The sequence below is a fragment of the Callionymus lyra genome, chromosome 10 (assembly GCF_982586985.1).
Source record: "Callionymus lyra chromosome 10, fCalLyr1.hap1.1, whole genome shotgun sequence".
Taxonomy (NCBI): domain Eukaryota; kingdom Metazoa; phylum Chordata; class Actinopteri; order Syngnathiformes; family Callionymidae; genus Callionymus; species Callionymus lyra.
Window position 1 is genome coordinate 18358493 of NC_141827.1, and position 22142 is coordinate 18380634.

The window sequence follows — 22142 nt, forward strand, 5'->3', positions numbered from 1 at the left end:
CACACACACAACCACACACACACAACCACACAACCTCACCCACACACACACACACACACACACACAACCACACACACACACGCACACACACACACAACCTCACCCACACACACACACACACACACCTTTTGCCTCATGACAAGTGTGTGTCCCTTCTTGTTACTCTGAGCTGAACTTCTGTCTCCCATGAAAGTGTGTTTAAAAGACACATTGTGTGCGTTCTTTTGTGTGTGAAGAGCCTAGAACTTTCAATACATTCCTTCCTAAATCATCGACTCTTAATCACAAGAAAAAGCATTGATGACTTTAAATAAACCTTCTTCAGTTGGACGACACAATCCTAAAAATCAGAACCCAGTTCCGACTGAGAATCGTGCCATCACACAATTGGAAGTACACTCCACCATTTTGACTCTCCACTGACACAAGACCCCCCTGCAGATTGAGCAACTTTTGACCAACTGTGACTTAATCGACCGCAATAACTTTTTCAGTCGTTACAAGCCCTTATTAGCCTAGTAAATACAATTTATGGCCTGGATTTGGTCCGCAGGACTCGAGAATTTAAGTCGAGGTTTTGAGCACAAGAGCATGAGCAAACAACATTAAAATAAATAACACTCAAATTTTTTCGTGTACTGGAGAGTCCGCGTGAGTCTAGATGAAGTCGTAACTTCTTTCATTGGTTTTGAAATGGAAACTGGAGTTGACTGTATCCTCTCGTCCTCAGTAATTGCCAGGATCCTGGCAGGATTCTATAGTTCCTTGAGCTACGGAGGAAGTAATAACGGCTGCCATCCAGCGGCCAGAAGTTTAATTGCAACACTAAAATGTTTCCTCTTGTTCAATGTATGTGTGTGTGTGTGTGTGTGTACCTTTGCTAGCATGATCCTGGTCTTCGCCACGTCCAGAGGCGTGGTCACAAAGGCAGCGATGGCACCTGCGGGCATAAATGGAAGCATGAATACAACGTGTCTCTGTCTTATAAAATGTGAATATAAAGGCACTGGAGCTGCTACTGTAACAATGATAATATTCGCACGGAACACTTCCTGTTATTGGAACCACACAAACACTCGCGCTCACGGTCGAGTCCTCATAAGGTTCGACACACTTTTATAGACAAACTTGCAGCAGAGTGTGTGTCTGTGTGTGTCTGTGTGTGTGTAGTGTGAGTCAGCAAATGGCTTTAATGACAAGCAAACGGTGACTGTGGCGAGGAAGCGAGGGATCAGTCGTGGTTTAACACGCCGTTATGTTTTACTGGAGTGGATTTTAATGATTTCTAATTCGCTGCGGTGATATAACAGACACCAGCGCGAGCAGCTGTCTTAGCTGTGGGCGAACTTCTCCAGAATGAGACGCAGCCAGTCGTAAGTGGAGGCTGGAAGTTTGGCAGATGTGGTGAAGAGTAAAAAAAAAGGGAAAAAGCAACAGTGGTGAACAAGTTAGTCATCGACCTCGACTAATCTGACCTCACTGACCGCTTGAACCTGCCTGAACACGCGACATCGCAACTCGCTTTTTTCAAGAAGCAAAAACAAAGATGACGGATTTTATTTTTACACAAAAACACATAAAATATGTTTCTAATTAAGGGTATTTTATATTTTTTCCATTTACAATTATAAACATATTTATATTTACATTTTCTTTAAAAGATCAGACTAAAACTATGAAATGAAGTAGAAACATTTTAAATATCGCATAATTGACTGAGTCACTTATTTTTCCCTTTATTCAATTGAATAGTTTTATAAACATGACTATTTTGGATGCTAATTAAATTTGTTATTTAAATATTTCTTTATATATTTACTGTATTTTTACTTTTTCTTTGAGTTCCACAGCTACAGTAACATACCTTTTTTTGTTTGATCATGTCAGTAAAAATAACAAAAATAATGTTTGTTATCTTCACTCAATATCACACTTTTGTGAACTACACATTAAAAAAAAACACACTTTTATAATTTATATGTTTACCCTTTTTTTTCTAAATACGTATATAATATAAAATAATAATAATGTCTACTTTCTCTTCATTTGTAATTTTAGATGACAAATTGAGAGTATTTTATGAATAGATTTCACTGGTTTAACATTAAGAAAAACATGATGGAAAAAAACATGAGAGCTCAAAAGAAAGTAAATAATTGATGAGTGAAAATCAAAATATTTAAAAGTATTCTTGCATCATTCTCCTTATGTTTAGAGCAATGAAATCATAACACGTTAATGCATCTAAAAAACATATTTCAATATAAAGTAGATGAATAACATTTTACCAGGTGGAAGTAAAGCCCCCTTTACCCTGAATTATAAACATTTTCTCCATAATTCCAGGTTTGTAATTACTACAACGGATAACCGGTTAAAACAGATTAACGATAAGTGTGGCGCCCCCTGGTGGATCACGACAACTCTTGAATGTTCTGTGGCTTGTATCCATCTCTGACATACTTCTCTTCTTCAGGCTCGGCTGCTCCACAGACTTCACCCTCACATAAAACATTGTATTCGTTTTCTTCCGAATCTTCTAAAAATTCCTCTGTGTGGATACATTTGTCTCCTCCACTTTCCCTCTTCTGTCCTCCTCGCTCCATCCCTCCATCCCTCCTCCCTCCTCAGACCAGCGTATAATCCTCTGCACCTGCAAAAGCTCCGCACAACGCCGCCTGCCAAGAGTGGAGTGTGTGACCTTCCCTCCTCGACCACAGAGTCTGGGAATGGAAGAGATGGAGAAAGGAGGGAAGAGACAAAGAGAGAGAGAGAGAGAGAGTTGTATTTAGGGAAAATGTCAGAAACATTGAAAACACATTGTGAACTTTGGTCAGATTCGGGGTCACCGCGTGCTGCTGGGAACTAAATATTTTTGTGCTTCTTCTCCGTTTCCCAAGATGCATGATGGGACGACCCCTTCACTCAAACCTTCTGGTTTGTGACTTTCAGGGGTCACATGATCGAGGCCACTTCCTCCCTGGATGCTACCAAAAGTTCATCCATGTACTTCCTGCCGAAGAGGTGCAGACCCCCCTCTACATGGAACCCTCCTGTAGCTCTTCCCTTCATTCAAGACACTGACGAGAACCGACAAAACTTCTTGACTAAAACTCTCAACACTTTATGAAACTTCCTGATGATTTTAAACAGTTATTACATTAAATAACCCACAGTAGTGTTGATTAAGGGTCAGATATGGAAAATGTAAAAGGATAAAGGCTCTGAGTTGTATAATTCTTGACTTGAAATTGTGCGACTTGTTTGCTTTGTTGGTAATTATATGCTGGATTATTTGCTCAAAATCAAAGTACATTTATGTTCATGGTGACCTGTAAAGATGCCAGTGTTTAAGTAAGTAAGTAGGTTAATTTTTATTTATATAGCGCTTTTCCAGACCAGGGTCACAAAGCACTTAAAAAATCAAAACAATATTCAATAAAGTATATACTTTAAAGATCAAGATAAAACTGATAACACAACAGGAGTTCCAGAAAATCAAGGACAAAGCCTGAACAAATAAAAACGTCTTAAAATAAAATAAGATTAGGAACATAGATCATAGATGTCAACAGTAAGAGTAAAACAGATGTCCTTAAAGGTAACTATACACTTTGTTCGCCCTGTGAATAAATACCTCTGGTATGACTGGGTTTGACTCTCCACGACCTTGAAAAAAAAGAACCAAACGAAAGAATGAAGCGAACATCTCGTAAACAGCTCGAGACACTCCAGAGACTATTCTTAGGGGTTCAACAAATGTGTGAAATGCAGAGCGACACAAGGTTGTAAACTTTTAACTTTGAAATGCAAAACTGCGGCTCAAGAATAGGAAGCGGACCATCATTTGTTTCTGGGTTATTCGGGGATTACTCGGCCAGATTGCCATTTAGCATTTCAAACGCAGCAGTGAAAACAAAGCTCAGCAGGAATCTGGAAGGAGAAGCAAGTGGACTCTTGTGAAGTGGCTACTGAGCAAAACCACCTGAAGATCCAGCCGAGGTGAGCCGGAGTACAGGACAGCTGTGCTGCCTTCAGGCGTCGTAGGTATGATTGCTTCTCATGGAGAACAATCCAGAAACAGCAGGGAGCGATTACAGATATTTTCTTTCCACTGGCCCCGGCGACTCTAACCGGTTATCTCTCCTGCCGGTCACACCGCCGGAGTGTGTGCAACACATGCAGACACACACACATGTGAGTCCGGTCATGTGTGTTCCATTAGAGGAAGATTTAGGCCATCAAACGCCTCCCGTCCAGGATTCCTCGCTCTTCCAAACTCATGAATAAATACGAGGTGAATTTGGGAAAACACTGGGTGACCTCCTCACCCGGAGGTCAGGACGAGCACCTGGCGGACTTCCTGCAGGAGGCGGAGTCTGACCGCGGCTGACATCCTAATTGTCGTGCCCTCAGTTTTGAACCATTTGAGATGAAAAACACTAAACTTAAACCATGAAAATAAAAAAAATGTTTTTTTAATGAAAAGTGTGACCGAAAGATCTTAACTGAAGCCTGCCTTCTTTGCTTCAAGTGCTGCCTCCTACACCCTCATACGAGTGTTAAACTAATAATGGATGGCAACCGTGTCATCTTTAGAGGAAGTATTTTGGGCCCTCACCCAACTACAACCATATATAAAATATGTTTAAGAGGAAGATTACGGGAAAAAACAGTCGACCCCACAATGACATTTTCAAGTCATATTTCGTTTTTAATCATACTCCTTTTATTGTTTACATTTCAATAAAGTGAGTGTAAAATAAAACACTATATGTATATATATATATATATATACATACATATATATATATATATATATATATATATATATACACATTTATTAATTTATTTTTAATATATATTAGCAATTATCATGTAAATATTCACCACGTTTGTTTATTTTAGTGTTGCAATTAAACTTCTGGCCGCTGGATGGCAGCCGTTATTACTTCCTCCGTAGCTCAAGGAACTTGGAATCCTGCCAGGATCCTGGCAATGACTGAGGACGAGAGGATACAGTCAACTCCAGTTTCCATTTCCAATTAAAGAAACCAATTAAAGCAGTTCCAACTTCATCTAGACTCATGCGGACTCTCCAATACAAGAGTTGAGTACTCTGACAATACTACAAATATATACTCCTTCCTACAGTATCACAATACATGGTATCATGGCCCCTGTATCGTGATACTCATCGTATAGATAGATTCTTGCACGACCCCCCCAACTGTGAGGATCTTAAATTTGTCATAGGCATCGTCGAAAAGAGCAACAATGGAAAAGGAAAATCTTACCTTCAAGTATTCCCAAAGTGGAAACTGCACCAGTGAAAACGGAATCTGGGGAACAAAGGGAAGAAAAAAAATGATCATTTGTTTCGTCTGTTTTTTTCCACTGTAGCCATTAGTGTTCAATCTTGACTTCTCATTAATCTCAACATGAAGAGTTAGTTCTCCATCAGTGGGATGTTCCGGATTATCTTGCTTCACAGAGCTGGCAGAGCCGAGGACGACGCAAGTCGTTACAAACAATAGCGGAGAACAAAATAAATAAAGAGACAGTGATTCCAGTTATCGGCCTTTGATCGCAGGAACAAGTGAATCATGCGTCTGTCCGAGCACCGCCTGGACAGACGCAACAAAGAACTCTTGTTTATCTCGGTTAACGAGCCGATGGAGGTTTTCGTTGCAGAGATACTGAGCTCATGTAAACCTTGCGTCCGAGTAAGATTAACGAAGGGGGGGATTTTCCCTGAATCAGCACTCTGTGAGGGGACGTGGGCCTGATAACAATCAATGACAAGAACAAAGAGGATGAAAAAAAAAAGCGAAAAGTATGGTTGAACTTGGAAGTAAAGATGTTTTGGTGCTTTTCTGGACTATAGTTTCATCCAAATCTAGGGAGGTTTGGACACTTGTCTGGCTTCTCACCGCAGCTGCTCACTTCCTAGAACTAGCAGTTATATATTCACATTGTGGACGTGTTAAAACTGAGGGATAATTTTTTCTTCTTTTCATGACAGACGTGGCTCACGTACACGTTTTGAATTCATCAAATATTCAGATAAAGACTCTCATTGTGCTTTCAGGATCCTCAACAGCTGGTGAGCAGAAAGGATGGGATGGAAATGTTCTGGTCGGTGCCTGGGCTGGCGGACAGGAGCGAAAGCTAGAAGTAAAGCCTCTTTTTTATCATCTCCAGGTTGGATTCAACCTCTTCGGCTCCGCAGGGAATGAGCTGCTGAATCTAAGCAGAACATATTGTTCTTGACAGAGTGAAAGTGCGTGAACGTGTTTTGACACGTTCCAAGATTTTTTGAAAAACCTACAAGATCCAGCAGAGAAGAATCTCTCATGAACGACTTATTATAGAAATAATCAATCATCTGTCAGGAGGTTGATGTGAAGGCCTTTTTCTTTTCTTTAGGATTATCCTCGGTTCAGCGTCAACATCAATAAATAATAAATAAACAGCATCAATAAATATGTTTTTAATATTTGATGTTTTCTATCTAGAATTTGATATATTTATTTATTTATTATTTAAGTATTTTAAATGTTTCTTTCAGACCTTTCTGGGAAAGAACATTTTAATTTTTAATTTTTATATTTAATATTTATACAAATGCAGCATTTGTGTTTTACTCTACATATTTCATCATAATTCTTAAACTATTCAAATAGAATTCTAAATTTATTTTTACCATTTTAAATCAATTAAAACCAATGAAACCACTTATTAAATTAAATGAAATATATTATTTTAAACTGTGTAATTGTTGTATATTCTTGAATCATTTTTTAAAATAATTTGTTGTTTGACTAATAATGTCCAGCATCACAGACCTCAGAGCCCGAGTTGGGTTGTAAGGCTGGATCAGATCACTGATGTAAGGAGGATTCTGACCATGAATAGATCTGAAAGTAAGAACCAGAATTTTAAAATTGATCCTGAAATAAACTGGAAGCCAGTGAAGAGATTTAAAGGATCGGAGAAATGTGAGTTCTTCTACTAGAGCAGGTCAAAATTCTCAATGCAGAGTTTTGTATCAACTGCAGGCGAGACAGATCCTTCTTGTTAAGACATGAAAATAAACCGTTACAATAGTGTAAACGAGAAGATATAAACGCAAGGATTACAAGCTCCAGATCGTGTTGTGACATAATTTACCCAAGTTTAGAGATTTTTCTCAGTTGAAAGAAACAGGTTCTGGTCAGTTTTCTGCATTACTATTTTTGATCATGTTCTTACAATCATGAATATACATTTATTTATAGGTAATCCGTATTTTTCTTTCTTTACAAACTTCTTAAAATATATATTTTTTACAGAAAGGATGTTTTCCAAAATTCTATACTAATCACTACTTTTAGATACTTATTTTATTTAGTGAACTCAATTATTTTGCATCTTATATATTTTAATATCCGTTTATTAAGGTGAAATATACAAATTAAAACTTACTTTTAAAATTACTTTATTCTTGATTTAATGTTATTTACATACATACAAAAAAAATATTTTCAAACATATTTTTCAAAATTGTCATTTAAAAAGCAGTTTAAATAAAATTCCTTCAAATCTGCTTTTAATATCTAAAAATCCGTCTCCCCTCATGATGCCTAAATAAAGTTTGTGTTTCCAACAAATGTAAATAACAGAAACTATGACAGCTTCTCCACGAGCTCTTGTTTACTCGCGAACGTTCGGCTGAATCTCTTCAAAGATGGAAGGCCATAAATTAAATCATGGAGCGACTTTAAATCAGATTGAGGAGATGCAGGAAGACGGACGCTTCAAAGACAAATCCGCCAGAGATTCATGTCTCCGTTTGACACGCTTGGCACCGAGCTCAAGTGTGTGTGTGTGTGTGTGTGTGTGTGTGTGTGTTGCTGGGCAGAACCGCCGCACATGGTTCGGTTTAAGAAGAAGAAAGCAGGATCCTACTCGAGCCAACGTGAGGTGATGGTCTCCAGCTGTGCTTCTTTGTTTGAACACACATCAAAATACTCCACCAGATAATTCCTTAAATCACAAACAAATTGTTTTTCTGATCGCCTCGCAGCAACAAGATGAATCTTGTTAACAGCGGAGGTGGTCACGTGGTTGTCTATGAGAAAAATAATAACTAGGAATCGGGTGAAGAAAATTCCTGGCTGGTACGAGGAAGTAGAGCACAAACCACCTTTAACATTTTCCTTAGAGCAAGAGTCGTTGTTATTGAAAAGAATGGATGAACTAGGGGCCATGTTCCTAAAGATAAGAGTCTTCTCAGAGAGCTTCTAACTCAACCTGAACATTAATAGAAGTGATTGCAGAACCTTCTGATCAACGAATGAACAGAAACTCCAGTCTTAGTAAGAAGGTTTGGTTGACACACATTGATGGATATGAGTCATCATTTTAAAGCTGTGATTGCTTCATGATAAAAGCTAGATCGAGGGCTAATGATTCACATTCAAATCCATACATTGAACCATAGGATCCAATAATTTGACGTAATCTGAAATCTTAGCGCTTTGTTTATACAACGAGTCCCTTGGAGGTGGAGACTTCCTGGATTGATTGATCCTGGTGAAAAAACTTGGATGCTTGACCAATCCCAGCACGGTGGGCGTGGCTATGGTAGACACGATTTTAACTTGAGAACAAACAAGCGGTTTCAGTGGGCGGGGCTTAAGACAATCTTCTAATGTAAATATTTCAATGAAAATAGAGTTTTTGTACAAACAGACACATACTGATGATACAATAGAGGTCAAGGATCTATTTAAAATACACTCAAATCAACACATCATTTGCCCTTTAAATGAAAAGTATTCATGTATTCATATTTTCTTTTGCTTATATTAAAGGCCATACTGGTAATTGTTGCACTTTCTGCAAAACAACTTTGTGTCAACAAGGGTAACGTGGTTCAGCTTTTATCATTCGTCTGTTGGTTGGCCTTCAAATCTACCACAAACCAACGAACACCAAGAAGAAAAGAACAAGGAAACCCAGCCGTGTTTGCTTCTCGTTCAATTGGTCAACGAGCATCAATTCTTCTGCTGAGGAACCTCCTTCGCTCGACATAGATCTGTTGTTGGAGTCCCTCAAGGTTCTGTTCTGGGTCCTTTATTGTTTTTGCTGTACTTGATTCCCCTGGGTAAATCATTCAGAGATTTCCTGATGTTTCTTATCACATTTTTGCTGATGACATCCAGCTCTACTGCTCTTTTGATCCAACTGAGCCCCGGAGGCTGAACAGCTTATTTTCAATTGTTTACTAGAAATCAAACGATGGCTGAGTGAAAACACTTTTCAGGTAAATGTGGACAAAACTGAGATTCCAAGGTTGAGTCAGTACTTGGGTGACTTAGGTCAGTCTGTCAAACTGAGCCTGAGAAAACTGGGTGTTGTATTTGACATGTCTCTAGTTCAACACTGCAGAAAACTGACCAGAAACCGTTTCCTTCAACTGAGAAAAATCTCTAAACTTAGGAAAATGTTGTCACAACATGATCTTGAGCTTGTTATCCATGCATTTGTGTCTTCTTGCCTGGACTCTTTCAAGAAACATCTTATCTTATCTTTTATTTGTTCAGGCTTTTCCTTGATTTTCTGGAACTCCTGTTGTGTTATCAGTTTTATCTTGCCCTTTAAAGTATATACTTTATTGAATATTGTTTTGAGTGTTTAAGCGCTTTGTGACCCTGGTCTGGAAAAGCGCTATATAAATAAAAATTACTTACTTACTTACTTACTTACCGCTGTCTTACGAGCTAGAATTCTTTGAAATAACTTTTTGCTTAACAAGAATCTACTATTCACTTTGAGGAGGAATTATAAAAAAAACATTCTAGCAATTTCCAGAGAATTTGTGTAGATATTTTAGTAAAAAGGCCCAAAGTTTTTACCTACTGCGATAAATACTTTGTGTGTTTAAATGGAATGTTTGCGAGTGGGTTTGGCTTCTGATCCGATGATGGCTCAAGGATGAACATGGTTGTACTCTTTGGTTGTCGTGCGTCTCTCTCATGCTCGTGCCACCTGTGTTTGATATTTACAATTTAACTTCCGCGAGTCAAAAATTAGTTTTTTGCAATTCGCCGACAGCCTGAGATCCTTCTCAGCATCTGCTCTTTCAAACCGTCAGCGTCTTCTGTCGTCCAGCTGCCGTCCACGGAAGGGGAATCCTCTTCTTGGAAGCACACGAACTCGAAAATGTCACGAGTTCTAAATCCAGCCGATGTAGGTGACGGTGTCTGAAGGACCGTCAGGCGTAATCCGACGCCGAGGTTGCCGTCGCCGAGCGTCCTTGTTAACGACGTTAGCAGGAGCTTTATCAGTATGCGAGGCAGCTCGGGCTGTCACGGGTCCTTAGGCGCTCGGAGGAAGGGACGGAAAAACACATGTCAGAAGATATTCAGACCGAGTCTGATGGCAGGCGGAGTGGTGGGCCGCAATTTGACAAATGACTTTTAATGGGTGGGTCCGAGGCGGCTGCATACAGATGAGGAGGGAGAGGATTATCGTAACGTGCCTGGAGGACGACAGGCCGGCTAAGAGGGACGCCGATTCTCTCGTGAAGTTGTTGTTTGTGAGCTTTATCATCGATAAAACACTTTCATTTAAGAGAGAAGAAATCATCCCGTTTTCATTCCTGCCATCTTAAACACATGAAGCAAGTTTAGAGAATGAACAACGGTAACCATCAAAATGGTCCGTAGAACTATCCTAATATGATTTCGCAGCTAAGGTAAGGTAAGGTGAGGTAGAACTTCATTGAAATTGTTTTTTACCAATAGCCACAGCAAATACAGCAATTTTTCATAAAAAAGAAATCAAAATAAAATAAGAACAAGAACAAAGAGAAATAAAGAGAAAGGGAAGCTTTGAGAAGCTGATAATACTTTCACTTGAATGTTCAAAACAAACAGGTTCTGAAACCTAAGTAGCAAAAATCAGCAGCTCAGGAGGATTTCAACGCAACCACACTTGCAAGAGAAGCAACAGAGTCAAAACCAGGAAAAAAAAATGTGACTTTGACTTCCTACTAAATACAATCAGAGAGTGATTTTTCACTTGGTTTGAGTTGATGATAATTAAACAAAACTTGATGATAATGGGAGAGATTTGCTGCCATGAACCGTAAATAGATGAGTATCTTGAAGAGAATCTGATCGATTCTAACATTTACTGATACGTCTTAAAATCTATTTTTTTGCCATCATTAATGATAGTTAAGGAATATCTCGCATTCAGAAGGTGGATACATGTTTAGATTTTTGTTTCGTTTTTCCTCTCATTATTTTTCTATATGCAACTGATTTAGTGTATGATTTACAGTAACAAATAAATACATAGATGCAGATAACAACCGTGATAAAATACTTATGGAATTGAGAGAGAAGATAAACTATGCAGCTCTCCTCAAATAATAATTATTTGTTGTGTTTTACTCGTTTAACGAAGTAGATTTGAAATATGAAGACGTTGTTAGAATGAAATTAAATCAAAAGGTGATCTGACCCCACCTGTCTCTGGTACGTTTATGATGTGTATGGTCCGCAGCCACACCCCTAAAAGGTGATTTGTCAAAATCCTCTGGTTATCAGAATTTTATCTGAATCCTCTCAAACTTGACATGTGTGTTTGCACAGATATACTCCAATGATATCATTTCTGGCATCTATCTCGGCGGGACTTTGGACAAGCGTTTCATGAATTATTAAAAAATAGCTTTTTATCGTTTCACACACAATTTCAATTGATACATTTTTAATAATAAATAACTCAAACCAAGTCTTATCGTTGTTTTGTTATCAGTTTAAATTTGGGGATTCATTTTATCAACTGGCACAGGCCGAGTTGTGTTCTGTCAGCATTAGTTTTGGGCAGAATTGTGTAAGAAGGAAATTCTAAAATACTTTGCCAGGTGAGTTCTGATCTCAATAGTATATATTTCAATACATGTTGAAAGTATGTTTTTTCTTTTTTTTTTTGAAAATGAAAAGGAAACAGTACTGCTTTTCCATCTGGTAGCTACAGTTTAAATCGGAACCTCTAACATTATTTTAGTTGCAACTTTTATACATACATTTCATATTTTCTGATAAAACAATTAAAACAGAATTTAAAACCGATTATTTAATGTTACATTAATTAATAGATATTAAACTTCATGATTTTAAACAATTAGATCTGTGTATATATAAATATATCTATTTATTTTTTCCTTTTATGTGTTTTTTTATTGTTCTGCTTAGAGCTCGAGGCAACTGTTGGAATTAAGATGCTGCTGAAGTCAAAACAAAACTCAATGTGTTATTTAATCCACTTGTATATGGAACGGAGAGAAGTCGGGTCAAAGACTTGAGCTGCGACAAACGCTGGAAACACATCCTCAAACTGTTGCGTGGAATCTTACAAATGCACTGAACGAAACAACTGCACGTGGAAAATGAACAACAGATGTGTAGTAATGTGGATTTTTTAAGTTATTCCAGAGAACAAGAAGGATCCGTCACGTCAGTCTCGTCAGCGGCTCTTTCACAATCGCATGTTTGTTTCGTGGTAAACATCCAACGTGTGTGTGTGTGTGTGTGAGCCCAGAAAATATGAACCAACTGGACGGATGATGATGCTGAACTGACGGAGATAAAGTCCAGAGCTCCACTTTAGACTCTTGACTCGACTGTTTTAAATCACTAGTGCTTTCCATATTTTCCCTTTTATTTGAGAAATTTATTAATTAAGGTTTATTAAGGTTGGAAAAAACCTGATGAAGGACGCTGCATATTTGAAGAGGATTTCTTAAACGTCAACACTAAGTTTTTTTTTACATGTATATATATTTATACTTCCATTTTTGTAGCCTCTCTGATTTATAGGGAATGGTTAAGTGGAGGGAAAATGCATACAGACCTTTTTTTTGAAGAGAAAATGAACTGAAGTCGAACTTAGTTGTACCTCAAATTCATTGTAAAGTTAATAAAGGTCAGGTTTAGAAGAGCCGCATAGTAGTTATGAGTTAACTTTAGTTAGAATCTCACATTTACTTAAGGTTTGTCATTTTAGAAAATAAGAAAAAAATGCAAGAAAACAGTATTAAGAAAAACAATTACGTAGTATCATGTCTGAATTGAATATATATTCAAACGACATGTAATAAATAAATTAAAAATAACATTACATCACTTGAATATTCTCGCTACAGGCCTTTTTTTAAGCAGTATTTTTTAAATAAAAGAAGTGTCCTGGTGTGTGATACTGTTTTACAAACATCCATCAGTGTTCAACGTACAGAAGCGCATTTTCACCTTCATCGAGGACACGGTTGTCAAAAAAAAACACAAATGCTCCAAACACTAAAAGAGTGACCTCTGGGGTCCACAGAACCTTCTGCAGAGCTCCCACAAACATCCGGACGCACCCACATTCCGGCCGTCACGCAGACACGACCTCACAGACTTGAATTGATGGAGAGCAGATAAAGTGATCCATCATGACGCGGTTACACACCTGGGCGAGCCGTCTGCCAGGTGATCCTTCAACGATCACGTCGGAGCTCGACCTGTTTGAGAGGCTGGCGGACGATCTGTGGAAAACGTTTGGAGGCCAGTCTTGGCGAGTGAACGTCGACAGGTAGATCAGGTGTGTTTCTCATTAGAACTGAAGTTTATCTTTCCCAGACCCTGGGGCCAGTTTGATTTTGAGAGATTTCATTTGATATAGTCCAGACTTGAATAAAAGGACTGTTGATGTAAAGAGTAAAGATGTGAAAAAGAGCCGATGCATTAATATTTGGATCATTAAAAGACTTCACACATTCAATGGCAGGACGAATTTAAAGAAACGTTTGAAGACTAAAGGTTTTAAATGACTTGTAAATGACACAAAAGGACAAAAGATTTGAACAATTTAAAAAAATGAAAGGACTTGACATGTTAAAAGAATCTATGAATTAAAATACCTGACGTGTTAAAAATGTTTTAGGACTCGACAAAGATTCATCAAGTAGAAATCATTGCTATGTTGAAGAAAAGTTAAAGACTCGACACGTTAAAGACTCGACAAGTTAGAGACTCGACATGTTAAAGACTCGACAAGTTAAAGACTCAAGTTAAAGACTCGACAAGTTAAAGACTCAAGTTAAAGACTCAAGTTAAAGACTCGACAAGTTAAAGAATCAAAAAGTTAAAGACTCGACATGTTAAAGACTCAAAAAGTTAAAGACTCGACAAGTTAAAGACTCAAAAAGTTAAAGACTCGACAAGTTAAAGACTCAAGTTAAAGACTCGACAAGTTAAAGAATCAAAAAGTTAAAGACTCGACAAGTTAAAGACTCAAAAAGTTAAAGACTCGACAAGTTAAAGACTCAAGTTAAAGACTCAAGTTAAAGACTCGACAAGTTAAAGACTCAAGTTAAAGACTCGACAAGTTAAAGACTCAAGTTAAAGACTCAAGTTAAAGACTCGACAAGTTAAAGAATCAATAAGTTAAAGACTCGACAAGTTAAAGACTTATAAGGTTCGAGACTCTAAGCAGCTCTAAGTGTGTAGACGTTGTTGCTACACAAATATTGCCTGACAAGGGTGTGACCAACGACAACTGCTCATATTTACTCTCACAATTCATTTGCTGTTGACTGTTACAGTGAGTCAAATATGTTTTCTTAACAAACTAATTCATCAACGTCACCGACTATAATGAAAACACACAACTTGTGTGTTTTATAAATAAACAAATAAAACCAGGTGGTGATTCAAGTAATGAAAAGATCCGTTCAAATATTCACCAGCGCACAACATTGTGTTTTTCGATTTAACGCGCCTCATATCCACACTAACGGCTGGTATCGAGTCCATCTACGTGTCAACTGTGTGACGACTGTTGAGCCTCCAGCGACTCCATCACTCATCTGAGCAGAAGAAACTCCAACATGTCTGACTCAAGAATTCCACCTGCCAGTTGTGAATGCCAAGGGCAGTGTGTGTGTGTGTGTGTGTGTGTGTGCGTGTGTGTGTGTGTGTGCGTGTGTGTGTGTCCTACTGTAAACCAGATCCAATTGGCTCCAGTGATACTCTTGACAAATTAGGACTTGTCCAGGGGAAGAAGAGAGAAAATTAATAAAATGTCTGGCAGAGACTTAGAAGAAAGGATAATTAATCAACTGTCTGTATTTAGTCAGTACAGGAAGTTGTCGTCCCGCTCACACCTGTCTGCGTGATCGGTCATCTGACATGAGGTTGATGGAACGACACGAGGCTATAGTGGAACTTTTTGGATAGTTTTGACTAATCAGCTGTTGAGTTTCGGCTTCATATTCTAAACTCTATATTTTTGTATTGTTAACCTAATTTGGATTTTTGTATGTTTGTTTTCAAGCTTGTTACAGTCACTGAGAGACATAACAACTCGATTGTGTTTTATTACTTACTTAATTACAGATAATGCAAGTTTTATCAGTTATTTTCCAGATTGTCTGTTTATTTTATGTCTTTTTGTGGTAATTTGTCATTTTATATATTCAAATTTTTGTACTTTAAGGATTCTAAAATATATAAAATTAAAATTGTATGGTTTTTCCTTTTAATTTTCAACAATCCCTTCTAAATGTTAGTTTCCCCATTTAAACGTTTCCATTTTCTTCCCTTAGAGAAAAGGTTATTTTTATTTTATTTTACAAAAAAAGGCTGCAGAAAAAGAAAAGAGTATATTTCGTTGTGTGAGAATTACATTTTGTCCTTGTTTATTTATTTTTTTTAAATCATGCAATTTATGGCAGATGTTTCATTAGTAACTTCTATCATGATCTCAGTTTGTTTATTCCTCTTTCGATTTCTTCAGGGCTGTAAAAAAGTTTTATTATTGAACTCACCACTTCATTGCAAAATACATTTTTTAACGACCAGAATATGGAATCTTAAAAAAAAAAAGCATTTTAAAGGGCAATGTGCATGTAGGTCTATATTTGTGTCTGCTTGATTGACAACTTGCATTATATATTTAAATTATTACCAGGTACTTTTTCCCATTTGTAGGTTTTGAGTTTTTGTCGATGCTTTTCCATTTCAGTTTTTATGAACTTTTTTACGGTAGTCAAATCAATTTTATGACAGTCGACTGTTGTATTTCTAATCATTTGTTTTTCTAAGTAACTTTTAATCTGACATTTATTTGTGTGTGATTGACGATGATTATATTTTGTACGACTTGAGTTTGAACTGATCCAGATTGAAAGTTCTGCTCATTCTTTATTAAAAACATCAGTTCTTTCTTCCATTATTTTATTAATAAAAGTTGTCGTTTTAGCGCAAGTTTTTGTTCGTAGCATCGTCTCCGACGGACGATATGGCGAGGACCATGAATGGCGAAGTGGGGCGACGCAGGAACGCCCCGAGGGGTCGACCAGTGATCCACTGACAGGCAGAAAGATGGATGTGTGCCCGAGGATCTGGCTCCAGATGGGAGTCTGACGTGGGAGAATAAAGACGGTTAACATGTCGGAGCTGGAGAGACCGAGTACGCAAACCAGCCAGCGATTTCACAGAGTCACACAGCTGGAGGAGGAAGAAGTGTGCAAAAACAAAATGAATCTAATCAAATAAGATAAAAAAAAGTTGTGGTTCTGCCGTTGTTTTACGAAGCTGTGAGGAGCTGCAGTCACTGGGACTTCTCCTTAACTCAGATGGGCAGCTGGCGTTTGTTCAGGACTGGAATTCATCTAAAACTGACGTCTTGCATTTGAAAGAGCAGGAAAAGTAGTGCATAAAACGGAGTTTGGCAAAAAAGAGTGAAATAAAAACGTCAAGAGCCAGAAGATGATTTTACTGACGGTTACGTTACGAAAGCCCCGGAAGACCAACCGAAGAGTCGGTTCAACGAGTTTACAGTCAAATTGCGCAACATCTTAAAAAACCTGTGCACGAGGATCTTATTCACCGTCTGCGCCTCGAGTCTCCAGACATTCCAGGCGACGTCAACAACGGCTACAGTAGTCGTGACGACAGTTTCAATAAAAACGGGGTCGACGGTGAATGGGTTTGACCCGCTGACCTCCGTCAGGGGGTTAAAAGAGGTAAAAAAGCCCAACAGTGTGGGTGACGTTTTACATTACACTTTACCGTTAGACATGAAGCAGCGACATGGAGCTGTGACCTCTGACCTCAGCGTAGCAGATGCTGAGGGGTTGTGTGCACAGAACTGGATAATGTAACACAACGGGGGTAAGAAAATATTGATACACCAATACATCACGATGTATTTCTTCACGTGTATCGATATTTACATGGAACTATAGAATATTTTCTAAAATAATTAGTATCGTTTTGATGTTTTTTATTGCTTTCAAATCATACGAATACAAAAAATATTGATTTTGATAAATAATCAACATGAAAATATATGTGGAATTTATTCGTAGCAGTGGAAATTCTGGCCACTAGGTGGCAGCTGTCATTACATGCTCCGTAGCTATATAATTTTTTCTAAAATAATTAGTATCCGTTTTGCTGTTTTTTTGCTTTAAAATCATACGAATACAAAAATGTTTTATTTTAAATAATAATCAACATGAAAATATATGTGGCATTTCTTCATTTCTTCGTAGCAATTGACATTCTGGCCACTAGGTGGCAGCAGTCATTACATGCTCCGTAGCTATATAATTTTTCTAAAATAATTAGTATCCGTTTTGCCGTTTTTATTGCTTTCAAATCGTACGAATACAAAAATGTTTTATTTTAATTAATAACCAACATGAAAATATATGTGGCATTTCTTCATTTATTTGTAGCAATTGACATTCCGGCCACTAGGTGGCAGCAGTCATTACATGCTCCGTAGGTAGAACAGTCCGATCCCGGCAATGACTGAGGGCGAGAGGATACAGTCCACTCCAGCATCTTTTTAAGCTGATAAATTGGACATATTTTGGTTTCACAATAAATGTAAGCAGTTACAACTTAGTCAAGAGTCATGTGGTTGGTAAATACTGCAACACCAGAGTACTTGGAAAATAGTACGAATATATCCTTGTTCCTAAAGTACCTCTATATATCTTATCATTGCCCCCTCACTGCTACTACACACATGGTTCAGGTGAGCATCATGCAACAAACTAAGGCCGGTGTGGCGATGGACGGTCAGAGAAACCAAAGACGAACATTAACATCCCAACGGGAACCATCATCGCTCTGGATTAAAGCCTCCAGACTCCGACATGGAAGCTGTCGACACGCACTTCCTTCCACGTGAAGCTCTGCCCGGCGCAGGTTCCCTCCCTCTCGGGGAACTCTGCCCTGGTTGGAGAAGAATTGGAAGCAGATGGCAGCGAGAGGTTGCGACGGAGTCAAACACGAGCAGTTAGCCTTGATGACGGTGCCAACTCTCCGAGTGAACCCGAGATGCTGAAGTGCTGCTGCTTAGATTTACATTCTAACAAGCAGACCTGCGTTGAAGGTTCAAGTCTGCTCATGATTTCATTCCGTTTACGTTCAAGTCAACCCTGATACTAGGGTCCGGAGGCATGTGAAGCTAGAGATGCTGGACTGGAAAACTTTGTATTAACTTACACTAGGACAATGTTTGGCATGTAAAAATAACACTTTTTCTTTTCTACAGTGGAGTTTTGGAAGTGGCCTCATGTTTTTCTCTTCTGTTATCACACTCTTTTTGCATTCGCTTTTATTTTAAATTGTGTTTTTTTTCTTTTTCTGCATCTGTTTTTTGCCCTTATTTCCAATGTTCACAAGAAAATATATTTTTTTTTTTTCTCCTTGGAAAAATTATATATTTAACTAAATATACTTTAAGGAAAATAGTTTGATCTTCAACTTTATCCAATATACTGTACTAACTTGACTCTAGCTTGTATGAGCTAAAAAGGCAAATTAACTTTTTAGAAAATCAACAACAGCAATCAATTTATTTCACGTTATGCACCTTGTACATGCTTGTCTTTACAACATTATTGTAGTTTTCTGTTAATATTGGGGTTTTGTTTTAACGAAACAACTTTGCTATATAAGAATATATTTATATTTTTCTTTACTTACACTTCATTTCCTTTTTTTAACATAAAATATTTGAACTTCTTCGGAATCTAATGTTTTGAAAAGATATATACCTTCAACTAAAAACTATTTACAATAAATGCCTTTTCAATAAATGTATCCATAGTTAAAAATAAATACAAATCATTCCTTTTTTTCAACTATTTTAATAATAAAACATTTCTTTATTTTTAATCGTAATTGATTAAACTGATGGTTCAGTATTGAAATTTGGCATCTGACTTGACTTCCACTAGGGGGCGAAGTTGAGACGGCCTGTCACCGAGTGTGATTGATATCTGACAGGAGTGAAATACGAGACGGGACAAATGTCCTCGGTGATTAACGGCCCTCGGAGGAGCGTCGTTTAAATCCATCATCTCAACCATGGAAGAACAGAGAAGACGCTCGGGCTCCCGAGGGTCCAGCAGGAGGAAGAACACGAGTGGAAACCATCAATGGCTGCCAGTGGCTGCAGGAGCAGAGCGTTAGCGCAGACGCGACTCTGGGAACGACGGGTCAGATTAAAATGACAAAAACACAAACACTACCACTTGAGGTCAAGTCAGACCCTTTTGAAATCACATTTTGATAATTGATGGTTATTTCTTTCAGAGCTATTCATGGTCGGGCTCCTCCTTACATCAGTGATCTGATCCAGCCTTACACCCCAGCTCGGGCTCTGAGGTCTGTGGATCAGAATCTACTGATGGTTCCACGCACACGGTTCAGGACCAGAGGAGAGAAATCCTTCCAGGCTGTTGCTCCTAAGCTTTGGAACGATCTTCATCTCCCTCCGTGTTTGATGATCTACTGACTCCTTCAAGAAACATCTTAAGACATTTTTATTTGTTCAGGCTTTTCCTTGATTTTCTGGAACTCCTGTTGTGTTATCAGTTTTATCTTGACCTTTAAAGTTTATACTTTATTGAATATTGTTTTGATTGTTTATGCGCTTTGTGACCCTGGTCTGGAAAAGCGCTATATAAATAAAAATTACTTACTTACTTATTTACTTAAATGCTGACCACAGGTGAGAGTAGAAAACGATGTCAAATGTCAATGAACAGTTTTTCTATTTTGTCAAATTCCATCCTCCCCTCACTCGTGATCAAGACCCCGACATATTTCAACGCCGCTTATGGAAGGGACATGTCTGGAAATATTCCAGTTTCCTCGATGAGATTTGGAGAATTTGGAGCGAGCTCTGAAATATAGGGTGAGTTTATCTCGCAGTCAATCATCCAGAGTTAAAACACGTCAGCTGCTGCACATTCCTAAACTGCTGTCTGATAAAACATTACTCACAGTGACAAATGCTGCCATTTAGCTGGAACCTAACACTTTTATATCAAAGTGAAGCGCTAAAGAGGAGGAAAGAATGTCATATTTTCAGCCAACTGTAACTGTCAGGAGGGAGCGATAATCTTATCCTGCCATCTAGCGGCCAAAAGAGGAACATCAGGAGGGTTTTACACATCAAGACTGTCTCGACTTGGAATGATTCATTTCTGAAGTCAATTTGATGTTGATGCTCGAGTGGACATTTTTGTAAACAAAAGCATTTCCCCCTCAATATTTTTAAAGTTTTTTTTCCTTCTTTTTTTGAGGCAACCACATTTTAACTGTTTATTTTCATAAAGAAACACATTATTTCTATTTGAACTAACCTTACTGTTTCTTGAATAACTCTCTTTTTTTGCAACTGCTGGCTTTCTTGTTGTGTCAGGAAGTGTGACCTTTCATTTTGTTGTATTTTCTTTTAAATAAAAGATGGTTCAACAGGCACACTTGTCCCACAGTGGATTGTTTTATCCACAAATGTGTCATTCATTGTTTGTCTTCTCCTTGAAAAAATCTTTGTCTTTATTACAGCAGTATCCATTTGGGGGTTTTTGTTTCATTTAGTTACACAAACGATTTTGCTTAGATATTTTATTCCTCAAAGGAATTTTGTTTATTTAAACATCAGGTTTACAATGTAGCCGATCATGTTTTCCTAAACCAATGTTTCCCGATTTCTTGCCTGTATTAATAATTACATTTAAAAAGTCTAAAACAAGGAGGGAAAGCTGACTTTGAACACTATATACAACTCAATTGGTAGTTAAATATGAACTTGAATCACTAAAAAGTTGTTGCCACATCTTCTTTTCACTTGTTTATTTATGTGGCGTGAAAGATCCGCCAACCTCATGACACAACACGGCCCTCCGCAGATTTGTTTATTGCAAAGTCAGATTCGACTCGATCTTCAGAGGACAAACTTTTTCACCACAAACCCTCTGATTTCACGCTCCACTCAGCGGAACTGCTGACAAAAGGAAAACCACTCTTTTTTGGATTTCATGGATTTTTTTTTTGTCAAATGGGAAAAACGTTTTTTTTTTGTTTATTTACAATTGTGTTCCTTCTATCGGAAAGACACCACGACTTCAGAGGTCTGTCAGAAGTTACAATAAGCCTGTGGACGTTTGTTGTTTTTTCTATTTCAGAAAAGACAGAATAAAGCAAATTTTATTTCCACCTGAGACTGAGATGATGAATAAATTACAAGCTGGGATCATATTGTCATCAAACACAAATATGAAGAAAGTTATTTAAATCCCAGACATTTTTTTGAAAATACTCTTTGAAATTGAAAATAATTTTTAGACCCTAATAAAATGTCTTTTTTGTCAGCTAGGCATACATATTTGATGAAAATATCATGTAATCTCGGGAACATTTGTATGCATTATTTGTTTCAAAATAATAATAATTATGTCTGTTTTCTACGAATTGCTAATGCCAAGTGCTAATGCTAATTAGCAACTTAGCCAACACTAGCTCCATGAAGTTAATGTAATTTCATGTAAGCAATACAACCCTTTTTGTGACAACAAACAACTATAAAAATTATATTAAAGAAGGCAACTTTTACACGTTACCAAATTATCCGTGGTTTAGTCGTTTACTCTCGAAGGTCTATGAACACAGGTGAAGCTAACACAGTTGCAGATCCATTTACTTGCATACGGACAGAATCGTACTATTAGTTGGAATCATATTTTAATCTAATTTATTCCTAAATTTATACAAAAAGTATCTCCTTTTGCA

The 22142-nt window shown here is 37.7% G+C and overlaps 1 protein-coding gene across 1 annotated transcript in view; it reads right to left on the reverse strand.

Annotated features, from left to right (window-relative positions):
- The window catches only part of slc25a26 (solute carrier family 25 member 26), a 46165-nt gene that overhangs the window by 12467 nt on the left and 11556 nt on the right, over positions 1–22142 (reverse strand). Inside the window, exons 6-8 of the mRNA XM_087800643.1 lie at positions 5298–5342; positions 2654–2723; positions 876–940 (exon numbers count right to left, since the gene is read on the reverse strand). Coding sequence (XP_087656769.1) covers positions 876–940; positions 2654–2723; positions 5298–5342 — 180 coding nt within the window. The remainder of the gene's footprint in view (positions 1–875; positions 941–2653; positions 2724–5297; positions 5343–22142) is intronic.